Genomic DNA, 25,433 nt, shown 5'->3' on the forward strand with positions numbered 1-25,433 from the left:
AAAGCCAAAGACACAAAATCATGCATCTCTCCTTAATGCCATCACATGATGAGCCCTGGGGCTTTAATTTAATCAGAAGGGAGGAGGGCAGCAGGCAAACTTTATTCCCAGTTCTGTTCTGAAGAGGTTTGGAGAAACAGCAGGCTGATCCATGCAAGTTCTGTGCTTGTGAGTCCAGCTGTGCATTTCCAGTTATGAAGGGGGCCTGCCTCTTCTTCCTCCTTGGATACCTGCTTGCGGCTGAAGGAGTTCAATCTGCTGTGGCCACCAGACGTGAGTGCCTTGCTCCCCTTCTCTATGCTCCCTAGCACAGCAAAAATATTACTCGCAATAGCACTGTTCTTACATCTTTAAGAACAGGTTGATCTGTAGGAATAACAAGTGAAGTCCAGAGGTAAGTTGAAGCATCCAGATCAAGATGCTAGCAGCACAAGATCAAGGGTCAGGGCGAATGGGGGCATCACCCATTTGCAGAGATGGAGTTTTAGGAAAGATGGTGATGCTTTCACCATCACTAAACCTGAGCTATACCCACCTACTTGGGGGTATCGATGAGCTCAGTGTGGTTACTTCTGAGAGGGTAAGTATAGGACTGAACGATTGCATTCCATATTCAAGATCACTTAGTCCAGATTAGAATGGCTGGGGAAACCCAACCAGATGGGAGAGGTATAAATTAAAAAAATTATTGTTGTTTTTGTTGTTTTTAACCTCTATTAACTTTTAATCAATTACTCTGCATAATGAGAATTTCCCCCTTCCTTTCCAATGCTTTCTTACAGGGGGCAGGGGTTCTGATTCATACTTTTGAATTTGGAATACAGGAGGAGAATTAACCTTTCTGAATTAATTGGCATGGAGTGTGAAGTCTGCATGTGGCGCAAACCTGGTTTTATTTCTGAAACCTCGCTCTCCAGACTTCGTCAAATGTTGCTGGACTGGATAAGTGATGGCATTTTGGTTGGTTGCAGAGCTATACACTGCATACCAACTCCCTCTGCCTCCTGTAGCAACAGAGATTGAGGGAGACAACGCTTCTCTTGACTCCTCCATAGGATATGGTGGTGTTGCCATCTTTCTTTCCAGCAGGGCTCCAGTGGACCCCTCACTCGGTGATGTCCCTTAGGGGCTGGTTGCATACTACATACACATACCACTTGTTTTATTCTTGATGTAGTTCAGCCATTTACAGAATCACAAAATTGTAGAATTGGAAGGACCCTGGGGATCATCTATCCCAACCCCTGACAATGCAGGAATATGCAGCTGTCCCATATGGGGATTGATCCTGCAACCTTGGCATTATCAGCACCATGCTTTAGCCAGCTGAGCTATCCAGGCATGCTGCTTATAATGCCATAATTTCTAAACAGCATATTATAAGGTTGCCAAAAGGGATACCACTTATATAAAGACATGCCCCAGCAGCATTCTTTTGAAAAATGAAAAAAAGAAAGAAAGGAGGAGGATGTTAAAATGGTAGAGGGGTTGCACGGCTTTTTCCGCTCCAGTTTCTCCCCCTGCCCCAATGTGTGAGGGTGCAAGCACACACTTTGAACTTGGAGTAGGGAGGATCTCTTAGGGAGCAAATTTTCTATCTGTGAAATTGGAAGTGGGGTTAAAGTAGAGCAGCCCCCTCTCCTGCCACTTCTGCTTTAAAACAATTGTTGGGGCATTGTTGCACACCTTCGTCCCTAACATGTCACTTGCCCCTTAGGGATATGGATGAGTGGAAGAAAGATTTGGGCAAGCTCTGCGCAAAAATTACAGCCATAGTTAATATAGGAGCGCAGGGACGATATGACTTCAAATTTCCTTCTCTGTCGACCCCACCTCTCATGTTCAGAGTTGATTTCATCGCTTGTCTGGCCCTGATAAGAGAGACTGGGGAGTTATCAGCACTTTAGTGTTTTAATATGAATGCAGGGCCTATAGGAACAAGATACAGCTTTGCATGGTGCAAGAGCAAACATCATTTTCCTCTTTCTATGTGTGCTGCACATGTGGAGCTCAGGATATGGAGAAGGGCTCAGTGATTAAGGATCTGCTTTGTATGCTTTGTATCCAGGTTCGATCCCAGGGATCTCAAGGCAGGGCTGAGAGAATCCCCTGTCTGAAACCCAGTCACTGTAGGGAGGTAGATGAGCCTGTGGTCTGACTCAGTATAAAGCTGCTTTTCTGTTCTCAAAACCTAGGGTATTATTAAGCATGCAATGTGAGCATATTGGGAAATCGACATGAGCTGGGTGCTCTGTGCCCTGCAGGTCTTATTGGTGCCAGTGACACCAATTCAGCCCTCTTCTGGGGCATACAGAAGCCATGGGGAAGGGGGAATCTCAGCTTGGGACCATGACCAGGACAGAGTTCAATCCTTCTGTCCACACCATGGTCCCAGTCTGGGTTGATCTCTCCTGTGGTTGCTATTGATAAAAAAAACACTCCACTACATAGCCACATATGAAGCTTCTAGATACTGGATCAGACCATTGGCTCATCTAGTTTAGTGTTGTTTACATTGACTGCCAGCAGCTCTCTTGGGTTTCAGACTGGGTCCTATCCCAGCCCTACCTAGAGATTCTGGGGATTAAAACCAGGACCTTGTGCAGTCAAAGAAGATGCTCTCCAACTAAGCTACAGCCCTTTCCCCAAGGTGACCAGGAGGGGATTGTGAATGTGCATATGGGTTGTGCACACTGAATGCCACGCCTAGTTTGACCATCAGATGTGCAGGAGGAACGTGCTCAAAACTTCTGCAAAATATATATGCTCCTCCTGTGTCCTTTGAAACCTTGAACGCCAAATGATTCCTATCTCTCTGAACTGAACTGAGCTGTGTTGAGGGAGCACAAAGAACTCTTAAGTTTGCTGTTTTCTCTCAAAGGACAGCCCATATGCTTGGAGCAGAGAGGCGAGTCCAGGAGGACGAGAACAGTTCTCAGCCCAGCCTCAGTTCTAGGATTGCTTAGTTTGACGATCATGAGATCAATCAGACTTTCTTCCAGGAAAGAGCATAAAGGGCTCGGCTTATGAGTTGCAAGCTCAAGATCACTTGACACAGTTGGGGTGTCTGCTACCTCCCACTCTCCATCTTAAGACCCTTAGCCACATCTCTCTCTCTCTCTCCCTCCCTCCCTCCCTCCCTCCCTCTCTTGCCCACACACTGATATATACAACCATCTAGGCTGATGCCGCATTCTAAAGAACTTGAAACCATGCGCAGCACTTTTTAAAATTCTATTTTAAGGTTGGCCTACTAGAGCTTGACCTACTTTCTTTTCATGGCCCAACATGGCCGCCATGACTGTTCTCCAATTATGGATTTCACTAGGGGCTGCCACACAGGATGCCTGCCTGGGGTTCTTAGTCCTGGGCCTGGGGGTCTTGTAAGGTGTAGGGGAGCACCACACCTCTGTCAATCATGAGCCAGGTGTGAGTTGGCACATTGCTGCCAATGAGATGTCAAAGCCAGGCTAGCTAAGTACAAATATGAATATAAATTAATAAATAAATTCCCAACCATGACAGTTGGGGAAGCGATTCTAATCCACATTAGTGATTGTGAATACAAAACCAAGTGGAATGGCGATTGCTCCAGGTGAAAATAATTTGGAGTTATGCATTGCATAGAGTCAGAACTTGCAACCCTTTCTGAACTATTCACTGTAATGTTGGATGTTTTGATGAACAAAGTCTCTCTTCATCTGGTAGCAATTTATTCTTGCTCTTTCATAACAAGGGGGAAAAACTGTCATAGGCATTCTTTCCTTGTTGTTGAGGCTGACACAAATGTGATCACTGTACAAAGTGTCTTGAAGTTCGCTAGAAATGAGCACAATCTTTAAAGGAGTTTTTCTACGGCATTCATCCATTAGGCCAGATGATGTGATTAACAATAAGCGATATTTTTACACCAGTAAAGTCAAAAATCCTATTATTTGACTCTCATGCATTTTGGAATGAAAATATGTTGCTTTTTTCAAGTGGGGGGGGGGCGGAGTGCATAATGAAGTCTCTGTCTCTATGAAGTGGTGGTGAAGTGGAGTTCAGACAGCTTTGAGCTAGTAATTGGTAAATTATATGTGGAAACTCAGTGGGGAAAATGTAAGCACAAAATTCTGCACCCCCCACAAAAAGACTTGCTTTTGGACTGCCCTTAGGGAGGTATTTACCGGTAATAATACTAGCCCTACTCAGAGTTGACACATTGAAAGTAATAGACATGACTAACACAGGTTCATTAATTTCAATAAGTCTACATAAGTCATACAATATAATCCTTAAGGACCATCATGAAGCAGAAACATTTTGTGAAGTCTCCACAAATAAATCAGTGATGTATGTCACCACCATTGATTTCAGGGGCGCATGCTTGTTTAAACCTTTATCACAGGGAAGGTTTTTTTGGCCTGGTGGGACAGATATTTATCTCCCCCCACACCCCATGGGCCAACTTTGGCAGCTGGGGGTCCCACCAACCTATCACAATCAATCAATATGGTAGGGAATTTGTTTCACCTTTGCATTCCTCACAGGAAAGGTACTGATGAAGCTGTTCCGTCCACAACTCCCCACACATCAGCTGATGAGTTTAGACTTCAGTTCTGCTTTCTGCAGGGGGCTCCTCCATCTGCACATTCCCCGAACAGAAGGAACTGGCAAAGCAGCACCAACTCTACCCCTTGACCATTAGGTGATGTCACCCAGTGACACCGGATGATTGATGGGTGGGCAAGGGGAAATGTCCTTGCAGGCCAGATTGGTGGGCCAAGATTGGCTCATATGCTAGAGGTGCCCCATTCCTGTTTTAGAAGAACCAAAGAATCACCAGGTCATAAGAATTTCCCACATTTTGAGTTTAGCACCACATTGTATCAGAAGCTCTGGAAGTTAAAAACATCTACCAAAAGCTTTTACAATAATGGAACTTTTTGAAACCTGAATGAAAATGCAAAGCAGTTGAGCGGAAGGCAGGAACATACAGCAATCCCATCATATGATGCGCGATTATGATCTTCTGCAAGGTGTAGCCTTAGAAATGTCCTGGCTCCTGGCTCAGATTCTGGTTTTAACAAGTGTGTTCTTGCTCCACTGCAACACACAATTAAGGCAGGCTGTTGATTAATTAAGCCATCTCGAGTAACATGACAGGTAAGTCATTCCTTAAAGACCTGTGGTAGGGATATGGAAAGGATTTCTCAACTCTTTACCAGCCCTGCTTACACGAAACAAGGTTTATTTATTTATTTTGCACAGAAATGTCTGTTCCATCCTTCTTGTGCCTATGCACTACTCAGAGGGGCTTATGACAATTTACAGTAAAATGAAACCAAACCAGAGGGTATGCACTGGTACCCCTGCAAACTCACCACTTTGTGATTGTGGTGCATGTGAACAATACATTGCGAGCTAAGCTTACAAGGAGAGTTTGTGTCATGGTATGAGAACCTGATGGCTCAGTTTGTTCAGTCATGGTGCTGATAGTACCAAGGCTGCAGATTCAGTCCCCGTATGGGACAGCTGCATATTCCTGTATTGCAGGGGGTTGGACTAAATGATCTACAGGGTCCCTTCCAACTCTACAATTCTATGAATGTGAGCTGCTGCTGTGCTTCCTATGATTTCACTCATCGCAGTTATGTAAACATGGACACATGCCAAACAGGCATTCTTTAAACTTCTAAATATAATTTTGTAATGTTCCTTCAAACATCCAGCTACAATTGGTTTGCATGCAACTATTACTCATTTACAACCCCCAAAAACATTTGTAGAGTGCTCTTGAAAAAGCAAAGATGAGCATTATAGAATGTTCATTTATTCCCCTTTTAGCCTTTGAACATACCACAGGCAAAGGAAAAACCTCAGAGAGTTATAGCTCAGACATGTGCTTTCTTCGCAATGTTTTGTTATGGGGTTTGCCTTGGCAGTCCAGTGTATGTCAAATAGGCCAAAGGGACTGTGCTAACGCTTTCTCCCTTGTTAACCCTTCTTTCTAGAATTTCGAGATGTGATGAGTCGAGGAAGGGCACCTTCTCACGGCAAGTTCCATAGGGGGCTAAGCAGCTGGTCCTCCGATCACAACAACTGGAATGACAAGCTTTACCCATATTGGGAAGAAGGAGATCCCAGATGGAAAGACTGCTGGAAAGGTAAAACATGAAAGATCAGTCTGGCTCAATGGGAGGAGATGCAGGGTCAGTATGTAATAATATTGATGACACATTGCAAATAGGAACAAGGTCAGAACGGTGTTTTTTATTCTGCATTTAACATTTAAAATGGCTCTTATTTTTATGCCAACACTTAGGAATATAGGACGCTGCCTCAGAACTTTTCGACTTTAAAACCTGTTTGTATTTGTGAAAATATTATTTATTGTCATTTCTGAATTATCTGGTCTCTTAGCTTAATAGTGGTGTTTCCCCATCCATTATGCAATTGCTTTCTTTAATTTTCTGAATATTTTTTAGAATTCCCAGTGGGTTAACAATCTAGTCCTCTTCACGGGGAACTCTGAGAATCATAGCTTTGTGAGGGAAATTGGGGTCTCCTAACAACTCTCAGCACCCTCAGCAAGCTACAACCTTGATTTCTGAAGGGAGCCAGACTTGAGTGCTGACAGATCTGTCCAGGGAGTGACTTTAGAACAGGGGAGCACAAATGAAAAAGACCTCTGACAATTAGTGAATCAGACTGAATTTTGTGGGAGAGACTGAGCAAACTCTATCACTCTCATTTGAAATAAAAGTATAAGTTGTTATACTGTTGGTATTTGTGTTGGACCTTCTTCGCCAACCGAGTTTGCGCAGCGACTGGGGTGATGGAATAAAAACCTTCCTGCAATATATTTGCTTACTTTATTTTTCAATAATAATCAAACAACTGCAAAACACCCCTTCTCACCACCATTCCATAACAGTATTCCTATAACAGTACACACTACACCACTTGATCAACTTACATACAGTTTTCAAATAATCAATTACCCTATCACATCGCTGCATTCGGTGCAGCAGGTAAACTCCCCCTGCTAATTAGTTAAATTGTTAAGATACCACAGGTGTGCTGAATTGTCAAGAGCTCACAGATGTGCTGCTATGCAGGTTATAATTACAAACACACCTCTGAGTAGCACCATCGACCACATCAATATTAAGAAAACCCAACAATTTGATGCCATGCAAAATATAAAAACAATACATACACATATGCATGTTGTGTTTGCGGTTATTATTAGTAGACTGCATCTATATGTGGTGGTCATGTTCTATTATCCAAACATTTTGGATCCATTCAGAGACATTGGAGGTATTAAGAGAATAACGCGATGTAAGTGTTCCTTGGGTCTTTAAATAAGGCTATTACAAAAATAGTTATCTGAGCATATTGAAATCATTGCTCAATAGTTTCAGACTAACACCTTCAAAATTGATTATTGCAAAAGACGCAATAAATGCAAGACACCTACATGCAGATAACAGATAAGTGGAGGATGGCAATTAACATAACAAAACAAACTGCAGTGTAACTGAATTCTAAACCTGTGACATTATACTGCTTTATTTGAATATAAATTAATGCAATTAAATAACATTCTGAAAGGGGGGGGTCTGTTCCATGTTACAGTGTAGTTTTGAAGATCACCAATGAATAAGAAATGTTTTGGAAATATCCTACATAATGTACAGGGTTGCCTATGAGGATAAAATGGAGTGGGGGTGCGGGGAGAAAACATTGCATGCTACTTTGAAATCCTATATGAAACACGAGACATAACCGGAAGTGACAAACAAATGCATCTTGACTTCCTCAGGGGGAAGGGTTGTGGCCAGTCTGACCAGTGACAGTCCAGCTCTGGTGGGATCCAATGTGTCTTTTAATGTGATCCTCAAGTTTCCCAGATGTCAAAGAGAAGATAATGACAGCAATATAATATACGATCAACACTGCATCAACGGCAAGTAATGAAAGTACCCGCATATGCTAGGAGTGTGAATGGTTCTCAGGCTTTGCCCTGTGTCTTGTATCTGTACACTGTCAAAAATTCTATTCTGTACAAAAAAGCAAAGTGACAGAGCCTCTGTGGCTTGGTGGTGGTCCAGATGAGATTTCCTTGGTTATAATTATGATGCTTCCTTGAAGTACTGTATTTACTTTACAAAAGTTTGATGGGAGTTTTGTGGCATTGCAAGCCACAAATCCAAGTTCATATAAATGCCAGGTCACTGTTTTAGTCCCTAGACAAGTGCAGTGTTGTCCTATGCATGTTTACTCAGAAATAAGACCTGCTGTGTTCAGTTACACAGCGGTAGATAAAACGTTTCGAGTGTGTTTTAAGTGCAATATACAATGTGACACGAGGTGGCGGTGGTGAGCCTTATGTAAAATTCAATGTATTCTTAAAAACGCTTTTTAAAAAAGCATTTTCAAAGCGGTTTTTATATGTGTCTAGATTCCACCTGAGTCTTTACTGACTTTCCTGAAAAGGTTTCCTTCTTTTCATTTTTCCTTTCCTTTGCTTCAAGGTTCTTCTGATTATGCAAATCTTCCCGACCTGTATGTTTACAACTGGACTCAGTGGATTGATGATTGTGACGGGCAGAATTGCTCTCATAACAGTAGTCACAATGTGTTTCCAGATGGCAGACCTTTCCCTCGTCACAAAGACTGGAGGAGGAGAAACTTCATCTATGTGTTTCACACTCTCGGTCAGTCCTAAAAATGCACCTTAAGCTTACTGTGTTATTACTAATAACTAGTAGTACTTGTTGCTACTAATTGTATTTGTTACTTCTAATATTAGTACTTGTTGCTACTAATAAAATCATAACAATAATTATTTAGTTTTAAAAAGAAGACACTTAAGATGCTTTATAAACTTCTTTACATATAAAGAAAGACTTATATAAAATAATGTGGTCCTCATGTGAGAGGACAGTCAGTTCAGAGCTGCTCTGAGACTACAGAAGCTCTTTTGTTGACTTTTCTGAATTTTGGAAGTCAGACACCTTTTTTCAAATGCAGTCTTTCCTGAGTGGATTTACAGTTTATAGGAGAACAGCTCATATGACAGGCATTTAAACAACTCTGGGAAAGCAGGATATATACAATTATGATATGTGTTTGTAATTAGGAAGTGTTTTGATAATGTGCATTTTTAATGGCCGTAGGAGTTTCATATTTAAGGTGGGATTTCTGAATTGAAATGCCCTTTCTGTTTTATTTTCTTTTAACTTTTGATGTTTAGTTTTAAAACTTGTCCTTCATATTGTATATGCTACCTTGGGAAGATGTTTATATTTTGTAAGGTGATCTGTCTATTAAATAATAAGAAAAAGAATAGAGTTGTTTCTCGTCTGTTTCGATCTTGTTGGTGAGAGATAATAAAGTTATTTTCTAGCTCCCCCTGGTATGTCCTCTTATGCCTTCCATGATATGAGCAGTGATTGCGCAACAGAAAACAATGGGGAGGGATCCTAATTTAGTGGTGGAGCATCCATTTTGCACCTATTGGTAGTCAATGCCAGTATTCGTTTATTCAAGTTTGTACAGTCACAGTGAGACTGTCTTGGGCTTTTAAGTGCAAATGGATAAAACGTTGATGTTGGATGGAGGGAACCTGTGTCCAAATTCATGCTCCGTCATGAACTTAAATGAATGACCTTGGATTAATCTCCATCTCTCCCCTATCTCATCCCAAAGAGCAGTGGAAGTAAAATGGCAAAACCACCACATACATTTCCCTGACCTCTGTGTAATAATGATTGGAACAAATGCAATCCCTTTTTAGAACTGTTTTCAGAAAGTTTTATTGATTTATTTACTAACTTGTGGGAAAGGATAAGTGGGTTTACCTATTCGAGTGAAATGGGTGCCTATGTTCAAAAGGAAAAAAATTGCAAGCCTGACCAGTTCCACAGTGATAATCCTTTTTTTCATATTTCCCCTTTTTTGCAGGCCAGTATTATCAAACGACGGGAGGTTCTTCAGCTATGGTGTCCGTCAACACAACAAATATCACACTTGGCAATCAAATTATGGAATTATCAGTTTATAGGCGAAATTATCGATCGTTTCAACCAGTAGCCACAGCAAATGTTGTTTATGTTGTAACAGGTAAGTGGGTAGGTTATATAAATAATAACTTAGCAAACCTGAATGGTTTAAATAACATAGTACAATAGTGTTTTAATTGTATTGTGTGCATGTGAACTTTGTATACCACAACAAACATTGGTTTGTGCGAAGACATCTCCTAAATATGAGAGCTTCGTTGAATTTTGTTACCTCTATGGTTTTTCAGTTCCCAAGGATTACCTATCTTGAGTCCAAGCACAATCTCATCCTTTTGCTTGACTTCATTTTCTATGCAGATAAAATCCCTTTCTATGTGAACATGACTCAGAAGAATGATCGCAACGCCTCAGACTACATTTTCATCAAGGATATCCCTATTACATTTGATGTCCAGATTCACGATCCTAGCCACTACCTGAACCACTCTGCTATTTCCTACCGCTGGAATTTTGGAGATGGCAGCGGCTTATTTGTTTCCAACAGTTCTGTTCAGATGCACACATATAAACTTCTGGGAAATTTCAGCCTTGACTTGTCTGTCCACGCTCTTATACCTGCCCCTTGTGGACCACCAACACCTCTTCCACCAACACCTCTTCCACCAGGTAAGAGGCTATGGCTCCAGGCTAAGTTAAAAGAAAACAAATGGGTTCATTATATGGAATAGTTGACCAGACAATCTTTCATGATAATAATGAGCATACTGATTAACAAAGAATTCTGGCATACTTATGGTGTTTGACTTCTATTCCCTTTCTTACAGGAGTGCTGGAAGGGAATAGTTGAAGTAGGCCATTGGCATTTCAGTGTCCCAGGACAAATGCTTTTAATATATAGTAGTAAGAATACTGAAGTGGCTTCTTTCACTCTCCCTACATTATGCAGCACCAGAGCTACAAAAATAAAGTAAAATAATATAAAATAAAATAATGATGATGGTATTGCTTTTGCTGCATTAATTTCTACCTTTCCTCCCAGGAACTCAAAGCAGTGAACATGGTGCTTTTTATCCACACAAGAAACCCTTGAGCTAGATTAGTCTGAGAGTGAGAGTAAATGTCCCAAGATCAGCCAGTGACCTCTGTGGCTTAGTGGAGATTGGAACCTGGGTCTCCCTAGTCCTAGACCAACAGTCTAAACACACTGGCTCTCTGCTTGTAAGTTTACAGACTTCTAAGTTTACAGGGGCTAGATGGAAGTGAAGAAAGAAGAGGAAGAGAGGGTGTATTCAAAACTAGGGACCAGCAAGAAATAAAGCTGGGGAAACATGTGAAGAAGTAAGACTTTCAGGATTTTTTAAAGTATGGCAAGCTGGACCAAGAGAGATATTGGGGGAGGAATTATAAATAGAAGGTGTAATAAGATATGTAAAAGAATGGATTCATAAAAGCGAAGGACAAGAGGATAAATATTTAGTTATTTATTAAAAATGTATATTCTGCCCATCACATAAGGTCACAAGGTGGGTTACACAACATCAAGTAATGTACACAATAAATAGAATAATAAATGCATAATTAAATCAGCGTCGCCATAGAGATTATGTTATACATACAAACCTTCTAGATAAGGCAAACTCTTTCTGCTCAGTAAACGGTATATACAAAAAAACTCTGTCCGTCATCCAACTCCCAAGGCCAAAAAAACTAGGTGTAATAAGTGTTTTACTTGCCTTTGCTTAGTTGTGTGAAATACACAAATCCAGTTGATATCTGGCCATAACACGTCTGATTGGAATTTATGGGAGCTAAGCAAGAGTGCAAGACTTGGAGGCGTTCCAGATAAATTCTGTTTGTTATGCTCAAAATGTTTTGCTAAAAGAGCATATACATTAACTCATTTCCCTTTCCCTTGTTTCAGTAACTACCCCTCTGCCTTCGAATGTAACTCCCAGCTTCAATAGTTTAACAGAGGTGCCAACAGGACAGTCTCCTGTCGAAGGATGCCATATTGCTCGATCTGGACCTTATAAAGCATCTCTCTTCATTGCAGGTGTGCATCTACATCCGTAAGGAAATAATGTGGTTTGATAGGTAATAAAGGGAATTCGTTTGAACTTGTGCATGTCATTAAAGTGGCTTTTCTGGAGCTGCTCTTGCTGGCTGGCTGCTGTTTCGTTTTGCTCAAGAGACAAATTTCGGAAGAGTACCAATAAAGAATATCAATAGCTGGCAACTAGTGGTAGCTGGTGGGGCAGAAGGCCAGGAGGCCAACTGTAGATGGAGCCAGAGCCAAGGACAGGCAGAATGAACCCATTCTGGTTTTATCCCCATCCTCCTCTCTGCTGAGTTATACAGAAGCAACACTAGGACTAAGGAGGAGAAAGGTGTCAGCCAGCACAGGCAGGGAGGTGAGGTCTGGCTGAAGGCAGACGGAGGTTGGTGGGGCAGTGCCCCAGTTGTCCTAATGGACCAGTCTCCACTCTTGACAAGATCTTTTTTTTTTTTTTTAATAATATTTATTAAGTTTTCCAATAAAAACATACAAATACAAACAACAACAATAAGAACAAACACAAACAAAAAACAAGTATAAATTTCAAACCTTATTTTCTCAACCTAGTTTCCCCGACTTCCTCATACCTCGCCATTTTGTATTCTAGTTTCATTATCCCATCAGCAAATCCATTCCCTTGTTTCCCAAAAGTTTTTTACTAATTCCATTCCTTTTCTTACTCGACATCTCTGAAAACCACTTTATTTTTCAACCCATGTCAATCTAACATTCATTAATCTTATAGTATTTATTAAGATAGTCCTTAAATTTCTTCCAATCTTCTTCCACTGTCTCTTTCTCCTGGTCTCGGATTCTGCCGGTCATCTCTGCAAGTCCCATGTAGTCTGTCATTTTCATCTGCCATTCTTCCAGAGTGGGTAGATCTGATGTCTTCCAATACTTTGCAATAAGGATCCTTGCTGCTGTTGTGGCGTACAAAAATAAAGTTCTGTCCTTCTTTAACACCACATGGCTGACCATACCCAGGAGAAAGGCCTCTGGTTTCTTCAGGAAAGTGTACTTAAACATCTTTTTCATTTCATTATATATCATTTCCCAGAAAGCCTTAATCCTTGGGCACGTCCACCAGAGGTGAAAGAATGAGCCTTCATTTTCTTTACACTTCCAACATTTATTATCTGGCAAGTGGTAAATTTTTGCAAGCTTGACTGGGGTCATGTACCACCTATAGATCATTTTCATAATATTTTCTCTCAGGGCGTTACACGCCGTAAATTTCATACCGGTGGTCCACAACCTTTCCCAGTCAGCAAACATAATGTTATGACCAATATCTTGCGCCCACTTAATCATAGCTGATTTAACTATTTCATCCTGTGTGTTCCATTTCAGTAGCAAGTTATACATTTTTGATAAATTCTTAGTATTGGGTTCTAACAGTTCTGTTTCCAATTTTGATTTCTCCACCTGGAAGACAATTTTCTTATCCATCTTGTAAACCTCCAGTATTTGGTAATAATGGAGCCAATCTCTCACTTTATCCTTTAATTTCTCAAAACTCTTCAGTTTTAAATTAGTACCCTCCTGTTCTAAAATTTCCCAATATTTCAGCCATATACTCTCCATATTAAGTTTTTTCACAGCTTTTGCCTCCATTGGTGAGAGCCACCTTGGAGTTTTATTCTCCAATAGGTCTTTATACCTAATCCAAACATTGTACAATGCTTTCCTGACAATATGGTTTTTAAAGCCTTTATGAACCTTAACCTTGTCATACCACAGATATGCATGCCACCCGAAAAAATTATTAAAACCTTCCAAATCTAAAATTTCTGTGTTCTTAAGAAGCAGCCAGTCCTTCAACCAGCAGAAAGCTGCTGATTCATAGTAAAGTTTCAAGTCTGGCAGGGCAAATCCCCCCCTTTCCTTTGCATCAGTTAAAATCTTAAATTTTATTCTGGGTTTTTTGCCCTGCCAGATAAATTTAGAGATATCTCGCTGCCATCCCTTAAAACACTCCATCTTGTCAACAATTTGCAGTGTTTGGAACAAAAATAACATTCTAGGCAATACATTCATCTTAATAGCTGCTATTCGACCAGACAAGGAAAGCTTCAAGTTTGACCAAATTTCTAAATCTTTTTTCACTTGATTCCAACATTTCTCATAATTGTCTTTAAATAAGTTCATATTTTTAGCTGTCATATTAATCCCCAAATATTTTACACTCTTAACCACAGTTAAACCTGTTTCAATCTGAAACCTCTCCTTCTCTCTTACTGTTAGGTTTTTCTCTAATACCTTAGTCTTTAATTTGTTTAATTTAAATCCTGCCACTTTACCAAACTCTTGAATTATTTCCAAAACCCTTTTCGTACTAGATTCTGGCTCTTGCAGTGTAAGTACCAAGTCATCTGCAAACGCTCTCAGTTTATATTGTCTCGCTCCGACCTGAACCCCTTTAACCAGCTGGTCTTTCCTTATCATGTTCAGCAAAACCTCCAGGACCGAAATAAAAAGTAGTGGGGAAATTGGGCACCCCTGACGTGTCCCTTTTTCTATCTTAAGTTCTTCTGTAACTACATTATTTACAATTAACTTTGCTTTTTGTTCAGAATAAATTGCGCCTATACCGTTTTCAAAACCTTGGCCTACCCCCATCCCATGGAGATTCTTCTTCATAAAGGTCCAAGAAATATTGTCAAAGGCTTTCTCCGCGTCCACAAATATCAGAACAGCTTTTGTGTTAATATTAACTTCTAACATTTCCAAAATGTCTATTATATTCCTTACATTATCTGATAGATGTCTTCTCGGGAGAAAGCCCGATTGGTCCCTATGAATCTCCCCCATCAAAACTTTTTTCAATCTCTTAGCTAAAATGTCAGCAAAAATTTTGTAATCCACATTTAGTAGAGAAATTGGGCGGTAGTTCTTAAGTTGAGTCTTTTCAGTCTCTGTCTTCGGTATAAGCGTGATAAAAGCCTCTTTCCACGTATCAGGTGCTTCTTTCCCCTCAAAAATTTCATTACAGACTTCCTTCAAAGGTTGTATTAGCCATTCTTTTAACGCCTTATAGTATTTGGAAGTCAGTCCATCAGGCCCTGGAGATTTGCCCAGTTGCATGTTTTGGATGGCATCTTCTATTTCTTGTTCAGTTATTTTCTGATTCAAAAGCACTTTGTCTTCACTTGAAATTTCCTTCATCCCATTTTTCTCCAAGAATTGTTCTATATCGGTGTCTTTTTGTGGCCCTTGTGCATATAATTGTTTAAAATATCTCTGGAAGCAGCTTCTAATTTCAGTTGGATTATTGATGTTCTTTCCATCCACTTCTAGATTTGTCACTGTATTTAGTTTTTGTCTCTTCTTCAATTGCCAAGCCAAAAGTTTCCCACATTTGTCAGCAGATTCGAACGTTTTCTGTCTCATTTGTTTAATTTTCCATTCTATTTCTTGGTTCATCAGTTCCATGTATTGAGTTTGGTATAATTTAATTTCTCTCAAGATCTCCTGAGACTTTGGTTTTGATCTCAATTTCTTTTCTCCTTCTTTAATTTTTTCTAAAATCTTATCCTTTTTCTCATTTTGGCTCTTCTTTTTTATTGCATTTTGTTGTATCAAGAAGCCTCTCATAACCGCTTTGCTTGCGTCCCAGATTACTCTTTTTTCCACATTGGTCCTCATGTTAATCTCGAAGTAGTCTCTTAATGTTTTTTGGGCCTTTTTACAAAATTCTTTGTCTCTGAATAATGTATCATTCATCCTCCATCTAAAAGTGCCAACTGTTGTTTGATTCATCTCCATCTTCACGGTGTTATGGTCGGAGCAAGTTTTTGGGCAGATTTCCACTTTTTTTATCTTCGATGCCAGTCCTCTAGTAACCCATATTTGGTCAATTCTAGTCCAGGTCATTTTGGCTTCAGAAAAAAAAGTTCCTTCTCTTTCAAGAGGATTTTTTAATCTCCAAATATCCACCAAGTCCATATTGTCAGTCATTTCAAAGAAAGTTTTTGGTAGTCTTCCGTCTTTAGAAATTACTTGCCTTTGTGCTTTATCCATGTTTGTGGAAACAACTCCATTCATATCTCCCATCAAAATTACATTAAAGTCCATATAATCCAGCAGAGCTTCATGCAACTTTTTAAAAAATTCAGATTTGCCTTCATTCGGTGCGTAGATTCCTAAAATCAAAAATTTCTGACCTTGAACTTGAATTTCAATTGCCAGATATCTTCCTTGTTCATCTTTAAATATTTGTTTCGGCATCAATCTATCCTTTGCATATATAACCACTCCTCTTTTTTTCACTCTATCAGATGAAATAAATTCTTGTCCTAATTTCTTATTAAAAAAAAAAAAAGACAAGATCTTATTTTTGCAGGTCAGGTTCATAGCTGTCAATTTTTCCCTTTGCTTACGAGGAATCCTATTCGGAATACGGGAATTTCCATTAAAAAGGGGGAAATGTTGACAGCTATGGTCAAGTTGCATGCAACAGACATTGTGGGTTGGATCCAAAAAATCCCTTCTGTGAACTGAAGGAGGCCTCTTCTAACAGGAGGGCCTGGGGAACATTCCTTCTGCCCAACAACAAACTCACAGGGGGGAATTTTTGAATTCAACTCAATGAAGTAATGTCTTTCGACCTTTTACTAAACATAAAAAGGTAAAGGGATCCCTGACCATTAGGTCCATTCGTGGCCGACTCTGGGGTTGCAGCGCTCATCTCACTTTATTGGGCAAGGGAGCTGGCGTACAGCTTCCGGGTCATGTGGCCAGCATGACTAAGCCGCTTCTGGCGAACCAGAGCAGCGCACAGAAATGCCGTTTACCTTCCTGCCAGAGCAGTACCTATTTATCTACTTGCACTTTTGACATGCTTTAGAACTGCTAGGTTGGCAGGAGCAGGGACCAAGCAACGGGAGCTCATACCGTCGCGGGGATTCGAACCGCCGACCTTCCCATTGGCAAGTCCTAGGCTCTGTGGTTTAACCCACAATACTCGCCTGTAAATGTTTTCTCTTGGTTAGGAGATGGTCTGTGAAGTCTCCCCACCTTTCTTGGGTGTCCCCTATACATACCCGCTGCTCCAACATCTCTGCAATGCTGTTGTCTCATTTTGTGACATTGATGCAGCTGTTCCTCATCACCTCTCTGGTGGTGTAGTTTTCTCAGGCTAGGAAGTCCTTCTTCCAATGATATTGTTGACAGCCCATTGGTTTCAACAGGACTTGCATCTAATTTAGGAGTGCTTAAGGCTGCAAGCTTAAGCTACCATTCCAAACAGATGGCTATGAAAATCCTGTAGAAGAGATCAGCCAGGAAATATATTAAAGCAGTTGTAAATTCTTGGCACCCACTTTTCAGAATAACTTACTTTGCAATATCTAGCGTAGAAAATTCTAATGTGGTTTGCCTGTGCAGATTTCTGGTTTTCTGCAAATCAAAGGGATTGCAGGTGGGGAAATATAGTTCAGGAGTACTCTGGAAATAGTTACAAGCATAGCTGGGGAAGAAATTAATGTATGGAGGAACTAGTGGGTGTGTGAAGGGGAGCAGCAGAAACTGATAATAGATCTGCCCACTCCAAAACACTGGAACAAATAGTCTGTGATCCCAAGTGGAGCACTTGCAGCCGGATTTCCCACAGTTTATTGGATTATCCTTGTATGGTAAGCCTGAATTCACAAGGGGAAAGCATCTAGACTGGTGTTGTGAGGGTAGTACCATGTGGACTATGCAAATAAAATGGGAACACAAACAGTTGCAGACATACAGTAAACTCTGGTGTGGATCATCCCAAAGTGTCTGGAGAACTGAAAATGTTAATTTCAAGAACAGCAGGAATCTAATACAATGGTCAAAACGAAATAACTGCAATGCATTTCCACACTCTTTTGAATTGTGTATCCACTATGACAAAATGTAGGTGAGCTCCATTTGCAGGCAGCCTTCGGATCCAATTAAGATCATTCTAAAGCAATTCATTCTCTACATTTCCAAATGGGATTATTTTTTTATTTTTGCTGTCAAAGTTCTTGTCTCAGCAATTCTGACATTTTGTCAATTTGTTTCTTCGGCCAGAGGGGATCCTTGGGGTCAATATTATCCAAATGACAAGTGTCCAGGTAGCAACTACTCAGGTTGAAAACTCCATGGTTGATTTTGTGGTAACCTGTCAAGGGAGGTAAGTGCTTTCATTAATTCTGATAACTCGGCTTCTTGTAAAACTTAGACCATGGAGTGCTACAGACATTTAAGTTGTTCCGTTGCAGCAGCACTCATCGTAGCTCACTGAGCTTCTTGCTGATAAAGTGGTATTGCTGAGGATGGTCCACGGAGCAGAAGTTCCGGGTCTTTTGTGATAGTCACCAGATCTCTGGCCTCTTTCCCTCTGTGCTTATAGGGCAGGGTTGGTGAGATCCACTCACCATCTTAGTCTCCCAGAGGCATATATAGGGATAAATTAGTATGTACAAATTTTATACAGATTTGTTTCAGGAGCCCATGCTCCAAGTTCTTAAAACAGCTAACAGTGTCCCTGCTCACATAAAAACTTTGCATCAGGATTTATAAAAAGGCTGGTTCACCAAGGTTTGTGAATTGTTAAATATTACAGAAGACCTTTATTTTCTGTTAGCCTTTGGCGAATAATGCCTCTAGTTTTTACTCCTGAGTTTTGATAGCCTTTGGGTGTTGCTTTCATTTGGTTCCTGATTTTTGTACTTTACTGGTTTTTATTGTGTTGTGTTGGTTTTAAATATATATTTTAAGATAAATCCATCTGAACATAGCTTTCACAGAAAAGCAGAACAGAAATGTGATAAACTTCTGCGAAATGAAAACTGATGAAAAGTCCATAATTTCATCCATCCATCTTTCTTTCTTTCCGCGCCCCAGTCTTCCTACAGATGCCTGCACAATAATTGCTGACCCCACCTGCCAGGTGTTACAGAGCGAGGCATGTGACCCTGTTGACATAGATGAGTGCCTGCTGACCATAAGACGGACCTTTAACGAATCCGGAACCTATTGTGTGAACATTACACTGGGTGATGCAGCGAGCCTGGCTCTCACAAGCACTTTGATATCCATCAATGGAGGTGAGTCCTACTGAACATCTGCATTCATTTGCAGTCAGCACCTTGTGGATCATGAAGTGTGGTGGAGTTGTCTCCCAACACTCCCATAGCTGCTGGTTGTCAGGACAGGATGGAGGCAGGCAGTGGCAAGGTTAGGACTGTGCAGTTGCATTGACAAGAGTGCAGGATTGGTGTCACATGCAGGGCCGGCCCTAACGTTAGTCAGGTGGCCGCCTCAGGCAACTAATTGTGGATGCCCTGAAAGATCAGGAAATGCTTTGTTATTTAATGTATTATTATTGTAACTATATAACCAAGGAGAGAGAGGTGCTTGTGGGATCTTCAGCCTCAGTGGCCAAAACACTTGGCTGGGTAAAGGTAAAGGAGCCCTGGACAGTTAAGTCCAGTCAAAGGCAACTATGGGGTGTGGTTCTCATCTCACTTCAGGCTGAGGGAGCTGGCGTTTGTCTGCAGACAGCTTTCCAAGTCATGTGGCCAGCATGATGAAACTGCTTCTGGTGCCACGGGACACCGTGATGAGTGCCAGAGTGCACGGAAATGCAGTTTATGTTCCCGATGCAGTGGTACCTATTTATCTACTTGCGTTGGTATGCTTTTGAACTGCTAGGTTGGCAGGAGCTGGGGCAGAGCAATGGGAGCTCACCTGTTGCGCAGATTTGAACTGCTGACTTTCTGATCGGCAAGCCCAAGAGGCTCAGTGGTTTATAGACCACAGTGCCACCTGCTCCCTACGACTTGGCTGAACTAAGGTACTGTGACTTGGAGGGGGGCACAAAATTATTTGGGCAGGTCTGGAGTAAGACAGGCACCATTTTTCCATTTCAACAAAGAATGTGTGCGGTGTCTACAGCAGTTCCCATCAGCTGCAATGATGTCCAGTGTCAGTGGTAGCATCAGGCACATGTAAACTGTGGAGATATTTTATGCCATAAGGCAGTCTTTGTCAAGGTGGTGCCTTCCTGATGTTTTGAACTACAAATCCCCTCAGCCCCTGCCAGCACCATCATGCTGATGGTAGTTGTAGCCCAAAATATCTGCATGGCACCAGGTTAGCAAAGGCTGCTATAAGAGTACTGACCTCCAAGTTAAGGAGTGTGAACTAACATTATGGCCTTTAACTTTGTAATTCAAGCTGCAGCGTCATTTTCAAGGACAGCAGAAGGAGTTCTGCTCGCTTGCGGTTTCTTGGTGGTGTTTGTTGCTGTCGCGACTTTTTTCCTTTACAAGTAAGTTGTTTGGCCCAGACCTTAAAAACAGTGTCTTTTTTACGATCTTCAACACTCTCACAATTTTCAATGTTCACAAGGAACGTTGACAATACAGATTGCCCAGTTATACGATCTGAGGAGAAACCAGTGTTACCTTGGAAGAAGATTCCTGCAAGAGTACTGATTTAGTTTTGTTTTATCTATGTATAAATCATACCCTGCTCTAAAGCCAATATTGGATACCATATGCAGCTTGCATAAAGGTATAACATATTAGGGATACATTGTGGTGTGGGCAACACTCCCTTCTTGACCTTGGCAGCTGAGGTCCACCTTCTGGTGGCATTGTGGTATTTGTTGGCACCTGTGGTGTGTGTGTATGTGTGCACCGCGTGGGGGCAGGGGCACAGTGCAGAGGGTGACTAGAACCTGCTGTGCCAGCAATGCTGCCAGGTGGGCACGCTGGGTGGGGGCAGAGTGCGGAGGGTTCACAGAGCCTGCCACAGGGCCCAGTCCTTGCTACTGGAGTCGCAAAAATGCCACTTGCCCACCTATGCTATGGGGAACCTGGTTGGCCAACGTGGCCCTTGGTGGGTGAATCCCTCTGACCATAGCTGTCAACGTTTCCCTTTTTTAAAAGGAAATTCCCTTATTTGAATGGGATTCCTCAGAAGAAAAGGGCAAAGTTGACAGCTATGCCTCTGACACTGGCTGGAAGGCCATTCAGCAAGGGGGCCTGGGATCTGGTGGTGAGGCCAGGCCAGTCTCCAGGGCCCAGAGACTCCCAGCAGCGTGCAGGGTGGGATGGGGATCCCTGCATGTGGGCGCTTGGTTCGTGCCCCCACAAAATTGTGTGCCTTTGGTTCATGCATTATTTTGAGAAGTGTGAATTACCAAAATGAATCCCTCCTCCACTCCTTGTCCTAATCTGACGCTCTAACCACTGCATCACATTGGATCGCTTAAAAAAAGGGGGTTACAGAACAATACCACCAAATACAATTTTTCTCCTTCATGGTTTAGCCTATGGAAAGTATTTGCAGAGTAGTTTGTTGATGGGTGAGAAACACAAGTCTTTCTAAGCATCAAATAGATTTTTTTATACACACACATTGACCAGTTTATTCCCTGGCAAGAAGCTCTTGCACATGCCATAGAATTTTTCAAAATACTGACCTGGGCAACAACATTTTGTACAGGAGAATCAAGTCGCTTGTTTTGTTTGTTCTCATCCCAGCCACAGTACTGGCATAGCAATGCACCATCAAGGGAATACTTTTCAGTAAATTAATTTTGAAAATTCCTTCCAGGAGATATAAAGAATACAAGCCTATTGAAAGAAAAACTGGAGACGAGGCCAGTAATGAAGGACTGAGTGTTTATTTCAACAATGTCAAGGCTGTCCTCTTCCCGGCGAACAATGAGAAACATCCTCTGCTGAAAAATAAGCCAGGAATTGTTTAACTCTTCAGTATGATCACTTATATTTGTACACATTTGGGGATTTGCATTGAACTGCCATTCAATGGAAGAACACCTAAGTGTTAAAATCAGGATTTATGTGGTAAGCTTGAAGTACAATAGAATGGCTGGTGTTGTGTTGTCTTAAAAAGTTAAAATGGCATCTCATGAAGAAATTGATCATACATTTTGCTTGCTTATGTTCTTGGATCTGCTACGGTATGTTAGCTAATAAATCATTTAAGGTTGATGCGGTTTCCTAGACTAGTTACTCTTCCTGAGTATCGCTAAGTGTCTTCTTGGCAGAAAGATTTTCTCCAAATAATTTAAGCTTAGGCTGAAATCCTAGCAAGTCAAGTCCCACCAAACTTGAGGGAGCTTGCTTTGGGGTAAAAATGCAGCGGATCATGCTGTTAAATGGGAATTTCCCTAGTTCCCTAATTAGTGATAATGTGGCTGCTTTGAAAATTATAATAGGTACCTAATAAATTATCAGCATGTCGTATCACTTACCCCAATGGCTTCAGATGAATAGTAGACATACCCAATATACTCTCCACCTGTTGAGCAACTTGCAGTTACATGACTACTCTTGGTTCTGTTTCCTCTGCCTCCTATAATCCTTATACTTGAGATACATGAGAGCAGGATCTACATTCTGCACCCAAAGGAGCAGTAGGCAATGTGCACTGAAATATCCATGGCTCTCCTCTCTTGGGATGTGTTTGTGTGGGACTGTTTTTGAGTAGTCTACATGCTCCTAGGTCTTTAGGCCACACTAGTCCCCATATCTCTGTTCAGCAGAATATGTCATGTGGTGTTGATATGGAGTGATCCTACACGGCTCTATGGTGGTTGGTTTTTTTACTAGACAGCTTTCCTGAACACCTGTGGTTTCATGGCAAAGCACTCAGCGGAAAGTGTGAGAAGTTCTCTTAGAAATGCGCCCTAGCACAAAGATATATTTGCACGATTTCAGTCTGAAACCAGAGGATAAAGCAAGGCTTCCCTGGTGCTGCTTGCTTTTATGCAATAATTATGTTATGCTATCCATGTAGTTGGAAAACTCACACTGGCACACAGGACAAATTGATTCTAGTACTACATAATCTGAGTTTAGCAATGCTGGAAATACGCAGACTTTGAAAATAAGCAATATATTTGGCTGAAAACTGCAGCAAGGATGGTAGCACAATAGGCACAGTAGGATTTATGAAATACTGTTTTGCAATATGCCATTTATAATGCAGGAAGTTCTGAAGCCAACCATATAAATTTATATGGTTGGCTTCAGAACTTTCTGCATCTTACAGCTTATTCCACTAAAGAGAATTATGTGGAACTATCTGCCTGCCTTTCTGGAAAATGCACAAAGGGCTTTTGATTAAATCTGTTCAGCATAAATCTGCTTTATTTTGATTTGCAGTTATTTGAGTGCTTAGGTATCTGCCTAATCCTGCAGATTGTGTAGAATACTTTGCTCCACTCATGTCCACACAGGGCTGCTGAAGACATTTTATATCTGAGGCCAAGCCCTCATCTCAACTACTGGGATGAAGGGAGCTCACAAAGGTTTTTGATAGATTTGGGAACTTCAGGCCAGAAGGAAGGGGGAAAGCCTTTTCTTTATTCCTTTGTCTGCTTCCCCTCTTCTCATTGAGATGGGACAGGGAGGAAGAAAGGAGGACCAAAAATATGAGTCCTTTCCCCCTTCCCTTTCCCATCTCACAATATTTCCAGGTGTTAAAAACATGGCAATAGCACCCAAAGTTGGACGCAATCACTTTGCATTGCCTCACAGCACCTGTTCCCAACCAGTTTAATCTTTGCAGTGGTGTTTATGATATAGGCAAGGTAGTGTCCTCTTTGATAGCGATGTTTTCCCTGCGGAAATAGGCACAGTGAGCTCTAGATGCCAAGAAGCACAGTTCTCCTGTAACTTTAATAACGGTGTAGTTATCATGGCACTGTGGATGTTATGTGATCTTAAGAGTATAGTCATGCAGGCAATTTAAGTTTAACAATGGTGAATTAATGTTTTCATCCCACACAACTGCTGTTTTGCAGCACATGACTGGTATGCCACAACACTGGTGTAAACATTTTTTACTAACTAGTAGGTCAGCATAGTGGCAAGAGACTGAGCTGTGAATCTGGAAGACCCTAGTTTGCACCATCTCTTTTGCAATGAACTCATTAAGTAGCTTGAAGCAATATAGTGGCTTACAAGGTTGTTGTTCAAAATGCAGCTATATAACGCATGTTAAATGCTTTTGAAGACTTGAGAGCACGCTATAGAAGTGTTAAGTATTACTGCTCCTAAATTACTAATGGCACGGAACTGGAATGCTGGACGAATGTTTACCTGAATGTTGTTCAATAAATCTGCAGTATTGCAAAGGACAGTTTAACTGTGTAAAGTCTGCATGACCCAATGCTGGTTCTAAACAGAGGTAGCCCCACTGAAATTAAAATGTCACATATAGTGCACTCCTCTATATGTCTGCTCAGATCAGAAGTCCCACTTAATTAAATGGGGCATACTCCCTGGTAAGTGTGCAGTCTTAATATAGTATGATGGGTCTACAAGCTTTACAGGATAAGTATATTTTAAAGGTTTGGAAGTATGAATTAGTATTATTAACTTTTATTTTTCTATCTTTTACAAGTGCACATACTTTTATACAAAAGGCTAGGAAAAGGAGGAAGTGTAAATGATTATAGTTTTAATGTCATGGAAGAAATTGTAAGTTGAATGTGTCTTGCCTTACACTGAAACATTACTATTTCAGTCTGAGACAAGAAACAATAAGAATGATTTGCCCCACTTATTGCAACTCTGTTAAGCTGGAGTAGAAAGCTACACTATTATAGTTTGGGTTCTGTCTTTTATAACCTACCATTTCCTGGCATGACTTAGAAATGTAGTATGTTTGATATTTTAGTCTATGGAGATCCTTGCAAAATCTTACAGGTTCCTTGCGAAGAGAAAATGTATGTTTTCTGTCTTTTCCTCTTGCAACTCTCAGTAAAGGTATTGATTTTATCTAACATATTGTTCTGATTTTATTAAAGTCCTTTGCTATATTTTCCAAGACCAAAATGCTCTATATCAATCCCTGTCTGAAGACAATCTGCTTTTGTGAATTCTTTTGCCTTTCCCCCCACTTCTCAATGGGTAAGAAGTAATATACATATCAAAGGACTTCTATTCTCTACATAGGGCCTCTTCATGTGCTACAAATGCAGGAATCTTTTGCCCAATATGGGGCTTGAACTCACAACCCTGAGATTAAGAGTCTTATGCTCTACCAGCTGAGATATGTTGGTCTCAGGTGCCACAGGCCCTGCTCCAGCCTTTTTGTCACTTGACTCCCCTCCCCCCATTAACATAAGGTACCATGCTGCTCACTGCGGCCTGTTCATAGGTTGCTTCCATTGGAAAGATCTCTGATGGGGATGGCAAGGGAAAGTTTGGGATCTGGCTCCTTCTGTGCATTTAACACAATAAAGAAGTGTTGTTAGAGGCCAAAAGAATCAGGGTGATTTTGGTTCCCATATATCAGCTGTGTGTAAACAGGAGTGATGTTAATATTAGCCCTCATATCGCTCACACTTACTTATA

General features: G+C 41.0%; 1 protein-coding gene across 1 annotated transcript; it reads left to right on the forward strand.

Annotated features, from left to right (window-relative positions):
• The first annotated feature begins 74 nt into the window (after positions 1–74).
• Positions 75–24,859, forward strand: GPNMB (glycoprotein nmb). Its single transcript, XM_081882125.1, has 11 exons — positions 75–273; positions 5,997–6,149; positions 7,814–7,957; positions 8,526–8,708; positions 9,958–10,116; positions 10,374–10,682; positions 11,938–12,069; positions 18,121–18,223; positions 18,937–19,139; positions 20,272–20,365; positions 21,658–24,859. The coding sequence occupies exons 1-11, from the start codon at positions 195–197 to the stop codon at positions 21,809–21,811; spliced, it is 1,713 nt and encodes a 570-aa protein (XP_081738251.1). The 5' UTR covers positions 75–194; the 3' UTR covers positions 21,812–24,859.
• Positions 24,860–25,433: the final 574 nt, after the last annotated feature.

Source organism: Podarcis erhardii, assembly GCF_964252035.2.
Source record: "Podarcis erhardii genome assembly, chromosome: 12".
NCBI lineage: Eukaryota > Metazoa > Chordata > Lepidosauria > Squamata > Lacertidae > Podarcis > Podarcis erhardii.